Source organism: Quercus lobata, chromosome 8, assembly GCF_001633185.2.
Source record: "Quercus lobata isolate SW786 chromosome 8, ValleyOak3.0 Primary Assembly, whole genome shotgun sequence".
Taxonomy (NCBI): domain Eukaryota; kingdom Viridiplantae; phylum Streptophyta; class Magnoliopsida; order Fagales; family Fagaceae; genus Quercus; species Quercus lobata.
The window spans coordinates 33,888,926-33,899,042 of NC_044911.1; the positions used below are offsets into that span (position 1 = coordinate 33,888,926).

The following is a 10,117-nucleotide window of genomic DNA, read 5'->3' on the forward strand; positions in this document are numbered from 1 at the left end:
AACGAGATAGATTTAACATGTCATGAAGGGTAAAACACGACCAAATCCAATTGAAGTGCTTAGACAGCAAAAAAAAAAAAAAAAAGTCATCAGTGCTCCCAATTCACCGCCACAAATTCTTAAACCCTTTATCTAGGACGCGTAGCTAAAGTTTCGCATGAACAAAAACAAATCACTTTGATTTTGAAAAATTAAGTACACATGTAAAATTGTGATTTGACAAATGATAGCATTGTATGTGAATGCTTCAAGAATTTCTTGCCCCAAATCTTTCATATATTTACCTTTCATTGCCATAGCCCAGCCCAGTCCACTGTCCGAGCAATAAGGCTGGCCATAGCATATCCGAATTAAGCCTATCCAAGTCACCATGCTATCACTTTCTAATGTCCACGTTTTGCCACGTGTCGAACACCCACCAAGCCTAGGAAAAACACTTACACATAAATAAATAACGAGCTGAGCCTGAGCTTGCCTCGTACAGTGTTTCCAATGCCAAAGCCAACGTAGCTTACTTAAGCGTTCAACATTTGTTTTCTCCAATAGCTATAACCTTTTGCTTCTTTATCAAGGTATTTGCTTTCTTTTTATCAACCTCACCTTTCCTTGCTCTCATTAATGGAATCTGAGTTTCTTGATGTTGGTTGAATATGTTCTAAACATTTCTTTCTTTGGTGGGAATTCGGCAACCGGTAAGTGCTTCTTTTCCGTCATCATTGATATAATTTATGTATTGGACTCAAATATGAAATGCCATTACAGTATTGATAGTCTGATACAATGGTGGATTTGATAAGTTATACTTTTAAAAATATATATATATATATATAGTTTGATACTTTGATGCGTACTTTTGTAAAATTTTGGATGGCTTTTTGTTAGTGTGTCATGCTGGCTTGCTTTTTTTGGTTGTTATGTAATGGTGAAGGATTTCTTTTTTCTTCATTGATCTTATCTATATATAGATCATTGGACTAGGAGTATGAAAATGCAATTGGAATACTTAAATGATGATGGGATTGATATTTTATGCTGAAAAACTCTTAGTTGGACACATACTTATGTTGATTTTTTTTGTTGCTGTGTATTTGTTATTTTGTGATGATGGTTTAAATTTTGGTTGTTATGGAATTGTGAAGGACTACGGAGTCAGTGGTTTGAGCTTTGAAACAATAAACCCGAATTCCCACCAAGAGCTTTGATTCAGTTAATTCCATTAGGAATAAAATTACTTTTAATTAAGTTAAAAGGAGGGAAGTATGGAGCCTCTGTGTGATTTTTGTGGGGTGTTGAGGGCAGTGGTGTATTGTAAATCGGATTTGGCACGCCTTTGCTTGCATTGTGACGGATGTGTACACTCTGCCAATTCTTTGTCCCGTAGGCACATGCGTTCGCTCTTATGTGATAAGTGCAATTCCCAGCCTGCAATTGTCCGCTGCATGGATGATCAAATGTCTCTTTGTCAAGGCTGTGATTGGAATGGTAATGAGTGTTCAAGGCTGGGGCATCGACGCCAGTCATTGAATTGTTATACAGGTTGTCCTTCTTTGACAGAGTTGTCAAGGATTTGGTCTTCTCTTCTTGATTCGTCTTCTTCAAGTAATTTTGATAGTGGTTGGGAGTACATGACTACACAGCCTATGAGTGAGAACTGCATCAACAACTGTTTGGAACAAAGGGATAACGAGGGCTCATTGGAGTTGGTGGCAACTAAACCGAATGAAATTGAACCTTGCTCTAAATTTGAGTCTTGGACAGGGCTGTCTTCTTTGATTCCAACAAATCCAAATTACATGCCATACTGCAGAGATCAAGCACCTTTCTTTTCTGAAGAATTAAATTTACCAAAGGTAATTTTTTATTTTGTATTTCCATTTTTTCTCTTAAATTGGTAGAGTAAGTAGATATATTCTAAAAATTTTGTATATTATACTTTAACTAGTTTTCATGGTGTCTTTATCCATCTAAGGTTACATGCTTACCTTTTTGATTCGGTGAGCATTGAGATTTTGAACTACAAGTTTATCTCCCTAATGTTTAATCTTCCTCATCAAGTAACTGTACTTTTGTCCCCAAAAAAAGTAATTGTACTATTGGACCTTTGGTAATTCTAAGTCATGCATTGATTTACTTAATGTACTTCAGGAATCTTCGAATTTCAAGGATCTTATTGATACTGATGATCTCTGTGAAGGCCTCAACATGGATGATGTGTCATTAAAAAATGGCGAGATATTTGGCTGTCCCCAAGGTTCTACTAGATACCAGTTTGAGGATGGAGGAATGGAATGTCTATCGATGGAGAAAAACCTATCAGTCACTGAATCTAATGGTCCTATTGAGAGTGCTTTAGAGGTTCTATCTTTTCTTGACCTTTATAGCTCTTTTTATTGAGTCATCTTTAATTATTATTCCACTTTCTTCTCCTCAATTCACTTGTCCAACTTGAAATATTCATGGAGATTTAACATGTAAGACATTCATGCACAAATATCCAATTCATTTTGTTTGCACAGTGCACATAATTATTGACAAAGGTTCATGGTGACATGTCGAATACTGCTGACTTATAAAGTTATAATGCAGGCAACAAAATCCAAAATCCTAGTGTTAGAATTTCAAGTTTCGTATTCAGTCAAATGAAATACTATTTATAGGATTGTTAATGATCAACACTGTGATATCCATTTCCATGATTTCTGGAATATTTAACTACAAGTATGTACAGATCAATTTTGGGGCGTGCTTTTTAATTTGGAAGGCTCAAATATGGCTTTTAAGCATTGCTACTACATTTAACTATTCATTTCTACTCTGACATGCTAGAAATGATCCTTTACTATAGACTTACCTGTCAAAATGGCTGAAAACAATAGCCTTTCTTTGAATTCCACGTACTTCTGAAGTTTACAAAATTTGCTTGTGTTTGACTGAGAGTTACCCTCATGTATGTTGTAGGCATCGTCATCAGGACAGCAAGATTGTGTGGGTTTTCAATCCTCTCATGTTGGTGGGTCAGCTAGTATGATGCCTGTTAATGGTGGTCCAAATTGCTTACTTCTGAATCCTACTCACACCAGAAACATCAATCTGGGGTTTCCTACTGGGCAAGTTCATTCAAGCATATCACTTTCACTATCCAACATCACGGGTGAAAGCAGTGCAGCTGATTATCAAGATTGTGGATTATCACCAGTATTTCTGACAGTTGAATCACCTTGGGAATCAAATTTGGAGGCTAGCTGCCCACAAGCAAGGGATAAAGCTAAGATGAGATATAATGAAAAAAAGAAAAGTCGAACGTATACGTCTCAACTCTGACTTCATTAAATGATAATTTAACATGATATCTTTATAATCTTACTTATAGAAAAAATATAAAAACTTTATAATCTTGATATACGTATCCTTTTGTTTCCAAAAGTGCTTGAAAGACATCTTTGCTACCTCTGCCCTTTCGTGTTCTAAACTATGTTCCACTTATCACAGTCAGTCACGTGTTCTTTTTTAACAGGCATCTTATCTAAGATGGGAGTGTGGGTAATGGAACATAAAGTGCTGACACCTCTTGTATACCTGAAATTAGCATTTATGAGAATATAGAAATTTCCTAATTCATTATCTTAAAACTTTATCATAACAAGAGGCTGTGATGCAACTGTATATTTTGTGAATTACATTGCAGAAAATTTTATTTAAACTTTTCTAAATAAAATTTACATGTGAGCATATCTTAGCAAATATATCATGAATTTCTGAAAGATGTTTCTCTTAGAAAGTTCAAAAAGTATGTAGCCTATCTTTGAAGTCTTCCTCTTCTTATTTTTATTTATTTTCTAGAAGTCATGGTTCCGGTTTATGCCTCTCATATCAGAATAATATTATTATGAAAAACTTTTGTTTTGATTTTGGTTGAACTGACTGGTAGATTTATGTGTTTCCTTCACTGAAGCCTGGCCTTATATATCCAGTACTTCATTAATATCTCATAAATTTTACTTACAGTCAACTCCTAATTGATTTGGCATGTGTTTCATGTATAGGTTTGGTAAACAAATAAGATATGCCTCTCGTAAAGCCAGAGCTGATACTAGAAAGCGTGTGAAAGGGAGATTTGTGAAACAAGGTGAGGTATATGATTATGACCCCCTCACGACAAGTGACTTCTGAGCCATTTCACCCAATCTCCATGTCTTGCCTTTTAAGACAAAGCCTAATTGGACAAGGTATTCCTGCAGCAAATGCATGTTACATTCCCTGCATGAGAAGATAGATATCACCAACTTAATCTAACAGATAAATGCAGTTTTATCTGATGAAAATATGCTCTCTCATTATCAGAATAAGTTCCTAACTCAATAATGATGAATAAAGAAAAGCTTCTTTCTTGTAAAATTTTGTAAATGGGAAAATCTTACAGGTTTCTTTTAATATACCTTTGCAAGCCTTTTCATTTTATATTATTATTACTCATGCTGTTAATGTTTTGTTTGATTGAACACATGGAATAGATCCTTTTTTTTCTTTTTTATAAACCCTTATGCTTTGTGTCATGTTCTTATCTATGCAATTCTGTTTGTTCTTTTGTGATTTCAGACTGGGATTGTCCATAGTCAACTGAGCATCATCTTCCTACAGGTTATTTACCTCTCTCTCTCTCTCTCTCCAGATCCTATATGTATCTAGTACTTTGTTCCTTTAATCTTCAAATCATTAAAATATTAAAAATAAAAACAAAAAGATTTTAAGAATGCTCCCTTTTTTAACATTATCTTTGATTTTCTCCTTTCATCAATTTACAGCACAGTTCATGCGTACAATGATGGATCTTCAGCATTGGTAGTCACTTAGAATAAATTAATTTAGACTTGGTCACGTCTCTGACAATCTGTATGCCGCCTCACCAATTATTCTTTCTAAGTGTTCCAAAAAATCTCATGGGCAATGTTACTTTTGAACTTCATTATTTGTATAAGCATTGGTTGTATGCCATCAAGATGATCTATAGGTGTCTTCTTGATGCTTAATTTGTCTATGGCACTCAAATAGAAACAATTGTTTCCAGTTTTACTAATCAATATCTTAATCTTTTGTTTATACTCAGGCAATGGCAATGGATATTCAGTCAGGAAATAGAATTGATGAAGAAAGTCGAGTGAGGACCTTTTGGTCATGTTCTTTAGCCTATCCTTATGTAGAACCTCCTCTTGCTTTTGCTGCCAGCTCCAGCAACCTTTCTTAAGGCAGAAACCTTATTGCAAGTCATTTTTTTGTTATTGTAGTTGCATTCATATATTTAATCAGTCTCTACTCCATGTAATGATTCCAGATTTATATTTTACAAATTGTAATAAAACTAGAGCTTCCATATTTAAGAATGATAAGTAACACTTACCCTTCCACCACAGGTATGTTTTTGTATTTAAAGCTTCTCAGTTCTACTGGTTTCTGTTACTTGAAATTTAAAAGAGGATACAATATATGATGTTGATCTTTTTGATGGGTTTTTTTTTTTTTTTTTTTTTTTTTTATTTTTTTATTATTATTTTTTTCTTATGGTTTAAGGAAAAGTGTCATAGTTTTGCTAGAATGAGTTGTTCATTTTGAAGTAGAATGTTCAAGAATCCAGTTAGAATAAACGTAGGATGAGTAATCATTGATTTATATGTGGTGCAAAACATGATCCATATATAAATTCAGGGAATTATTTCTAGCTTCAAGTTTAGCGAAGTCAATCTTAAAGAATGTATGGTAATTGTCATAAGCAACTCAGTTTGTTATGTATGTAGAAGAATTTGATTAGTCAATCAATAGGATGTACCAATAGGAGATGTTAGAAAAGGATAGGTATAGCTCTAATATTATGTTAGAATAAAATAAATATCAGGAAAAAAAATAAAGAGATAGTAGATTCAAAGCAGATTCTTGATTTAGCTTTAGTGGAGTCGGTACGCCCTTATATATAGTCTACTTGAAAGGGGCTCGAACAGAAAGGCTCCTAGGCGTGGATCAATCTCTACTTCTAGTAAATCAGTAATGGAGGACGGGAGGAATTAACATAGTTTGTCTTTAGTGGCTACATCCACAATGGAATACTGGTTAATTCTTTATTATTGGATTTTGTGTGCCACTGAAAAGTATAAATTATAAACTAATCAATAATCATAGCCTAACCCTTGACCAATCTTAGGGTCATGTTAATATAGTTAGGACTTAGGATTTCAAGTATAATGAACTTGGACTAGGATAATACAATGAAACTTAACCAGAATAACAGTGTACTTGTGCTTTGATACATCTCTAACATTTCCCCCCTCAAATTCAAGTTGGAAGCTTGAAGGTAACTTGAGTTTGGTAGGAAAGTGTGAAACCACAGGCTACATAAAGGCCAGTTGCCAAGCGGGCGCATGGTGATTGAAGCTTGATGTTGTTGAGGAAAGTTCACACATTGTAGTTGTGGAGGAGACTAATCATAGACGTGATCTAAAAAGTTCAACCAAAGATGTAGAAATGCATGACCAAAAAGAAAGCTGATAGAAATAGAAGCTATCAATCAGAGGCGTGCTCTAAGAAACTCGACTATAAATGGTAGAAATGCATCACCGAAAAGAAAGCTGGATAATATAATATATGAGAAGAACAAGTGAAGATGTGTATGAGTTTTTATCAAGACATTGTAAACGGCAAGGAATACATCAATACTATGCCTCGTAGGAGTGGCTAGCAGCATTGATGAGAATGAGAACTTAGACAATGTCCACCATAGGGAATAGATCGAAGTGAGTTGTATAGAGTGGCTGGTAGTGGTGGTGAGAGGCGATTGAGCTTTGAGAAATTTGTGAGGGCCAAAGAGACCTAGCTTTGATATTATGTTAGAAAAGGTAAGGCATAGCTCTAATACTACGTTAGAAGAAAAAAAATATTAAGAAGTAGAGAGAGAAAGACAACGCGAGGTATTAACAACCTTAGAGGCCTAAAAACAGCGGAAAGCCCTAAGTAGTTATATCCATACCATTGAGCTCTTTGTTACAACTTACAATGATCAAATTGGAAGGTATATGTTGTAGATTAATCATAGCCTAATGTTTTACTAACCTTAGGGTTATTATTAGAATTACGTATGCAAGTAGAATTATGATTCTTACCACAATGAAATTGGACTAGGATAATAACATGAACCTAACTATAATCATTCAATGTGCTTTAGCCTTGATATCTCTAATATATAGGAGATACGATTACAAGAAAATGCATATGTGCATATTTATAAGGAATTGTGTTCTCTAGCATGAATGGACCGATGGTTGGCATACTTGACATATAATTCTTTGTTTTGCATGGAAGGAATAAAATTATGATTTAAATTGCACAACAAAAGAGCAATATGAAGTTATAAACAAGCTGCAGAAGACTTTTTGGCCCAAAAATGAAAAAGAAAGAAAGACAAACTGCAGAAGACGTGGTATAACTTGTGATGCTGGTCTAAAGTTCACAAGTCACAACATTAATGGAAAAAGTGGCAGAAGTTCTGAGAGGGTGTCATTTTTTATTTGTTTGTTTTTCACTCTTTATAAGGGTGGCAATCAAATTCTATGATATAAACTTTGGGAGGCAAGCAATTGCAGAGACTGATTTATAGATGGTTCTGTAGATGGATATTCACAGCTGATTTACAGCTTCAATTTCTGATTAAAGCAACCGTTGGGATTCTTGGAAGTACTGGATAATTCATAATCTCTGATTAGAGAATTTACTTCTCAATCAACTTTGCAATCATCTGTGAACTATCTATGATATTGTGTGGATGAAAAGTTATCACGGTCTTTCTAACTATACTTTGTGTTACCATTTACCAATACAGACAATTTAATAGCTTGGTCATACGGGTTGTGCCAGCAGATAATTGTTCAGGGATTGCTATAGCTGAAACTGTTATCAACATTGAAGTTTAAAGAACATACTGTGTAATCACCTGGTACAAATTACAACTAATGATAACAATTACAAGAGAAGAAGGCTGAATACCAGATTATATGACATAATAACATGTTATATCAGGTCTTCCATATGAAATTCACTACTCTATGCTCAATGATACAAAGACATGTAAGCCTATATCAATCAAACAAAGACCACACAACCTCACAATAAAAAAAAATAGAAAAGTAAAGAAAATATTAATTGTAAAAAGTTAAAAAAAAAAAAAAAATTAGAGAAACAGAAAAGGCATTTTAAGCTTTCTTGAGCACATTTTTTCAGTGTTGGAATTACATTGGCTTCTCTCTGACCAACTAACAATTGTAGGAAGCACCACCTCGACCGAAGCTCCAATGAGATAACGTTGTGTAAGGTTTTGACATGTGTTGCAGAGAAAGCACCTAATGTGTCTGAGGGCTAAGAAATTAGCCCCATGAACCCTTTTGTCACATTTTCTACATAGAAAAGCATCATCAGCTTGGCAATATAGTGAAGCCTTTGAGTCACAAAGCTCACAAGAAACCGAGCCAGTACTGGTGGCCTCAGTCGAAACAACACCTTGGGGTATAGGCAGATTTCCCTCTTCTAGGACTATACCTCTACACATTCTTCTTAAAAACTCAATTATGGCATGGCCTAGAACTTGGAGAAAAGGTAGCCTTTTATAGGAAATGTAAAAGCATGATATGCCAATATTTTTTGCTAATTCAAATGAATGTGAATTCTTTCCTGGAAATGCAACATAATGACATGAATACCACTGCATGACAAAAAGTGTTACTACATGACAAAAGTGGCATTGTGTCTTTTACCTTATTTTGAAGACATTGGTCGTATAAACTTATCAAAAGCATTATGAAGAAGAAAAACTTTGTGGTGGAGAAAATATTTGGAATTAATATTATAAAGTTGATTGTGGCCGAGGATCCTAGTAGTAATTTAGCACGATGGAGAATTTGTGACTCCACTAAGTTTGACAAAATAGCAAAAGCTAACATGATTGATAAGCTTTTTTTAAGCATTATGAGATGCTGGAGGGGACTTTGTGAGCCATGATTACTCTCATCGAGTGGACCAAGTCAATTGGGGTTACTAAAAAAGAAGAAACTTTGTTGTATGGCCTAGAATTAAAGGCATGCATTTTGGAACCCACCAATTTCCCCACTAGAGTTCTTTGCATGTAGGACAAGTTGTTGAGTTTTTAGAAATTGATTTGACTTCTTTTGCGTACAAGCTTCGATGCTCATTCTTTCTTTTTTGGACCTTATTCATGGAGAGTACGCGCCAAGGCAAGACTGGAAAGAATGTCCTTGTCCACACAATGTTTTAGCGTTGGTAGATTAGTCCACATGTGTGGTTGAAAGTTGAAACTTCAAAAACTCAAACCGACTGCTGGAAGCATTGTCGAAATTTCAACTATCTTGTTTGGTTGTAGCAACTCACATGCTGGTTCTGAAATTGATTTAAACACGTACATGTATGAGTTGGCAAGATTGAGATGTGAAAGATTGAGATGTAAAAATTGCCCAAAGAAAAAACAAAAGGAAAAAATTTTGGATGGAGTTTACCTCCAAATCGATTTGAGAAAAATTACTTTAACTCATTATATGACAATTCAAATGATCAATCAAGCGCATTTTTAATCATGACATTACTCATTTAATGAGTTATGTGACTTGTTTATAAAATTTAATGAGTTATGTTATTTAATATTATCGTATAGAGTCTAGACACAACTTAACTCTAAATTCATACTTTCTAAACAACCAACTGTCCCAAGGTGTCATTTTGAAAAAAAATTATCTCATATTTTCTACTTGTGACTTGTTTAGCTAAGGCTAAGTAGGGCTTACTTAGCCTTAGCTATTAACTCCTTACACATATAAAGGAACCATCCTCCTTTTTGCATGACTAAAGAATGCACAACATAAGGGAAAATACTCCCAACCTCTACTTGCTTGCAAGTACAAAGGACAACTAAGCCTACTTCTCACAAAACACTTATTCTAAACCAGCCCAGCAATTGGGGCTTACAAAATATGCACACATTACACTATTCCCACATAGCCCAAATTTCTTTCCCTTTTACCCACGATGTTGACATTCCTTATGTGAAGCCTAAACTCTTCGTTGACAAAAT

At 34.6% G+C, this 10,117-nt stretch overlaps 1 protein-coding gene across 6 annotated transcripts; it reads left to right on the top strand.

Annotated features, from left to right (window-relative positions):
* Positions 1 to 482: 482 nt before the first annotated feature.
* On the top strand, positions 483 to 5,467 carry LOC115955129 (putative zinc finger protein CONSTANS-LIKE 11). Of its 6 annotated transcripts, none has more exons than XM_031073182.1 (8): positions 483 to 692; positions 1,140 to 1,850; positions 2,146 to 2,355; positions 2,959 to 3,302; positions 4,044 to 4,226; positions 4,597 to 4,638; positions 4,803 to 4,890; positions 5,105 to 5,467. In XM_031073182.1, the coding sequence occupies exons 2-5, from the start codon at positions 1,260 to 1,262 to the stop codon at positions 4,168 to 4,170; spliced, it is 1,272 nt and encodes a 423-aa protein (XP_030929042.1). In that variant the 5' UTR covers positions 483 to 692; positions 1,140 to 1,259; the 3' UTR covers positions 4,171 to 4,226; positions 4,597 to 4,638; positions 4,803 to 4,890; positions 5,105 to 5,467. The 6 variants fall into 6 exon arrangements, with proteins under 6 accessions (XP_030929042.1, XP_030929041.1, XP_030929039.1 ...); XM_031073181.1 differs by having other exon boundaries at positions 4,803 to 4,839; XM_031073179.1 differs by lacking the exon at positions 4,803 to 4,890.
* Positions 5,468 to 10,117: the final 4,650 nt, after the last annotated feature.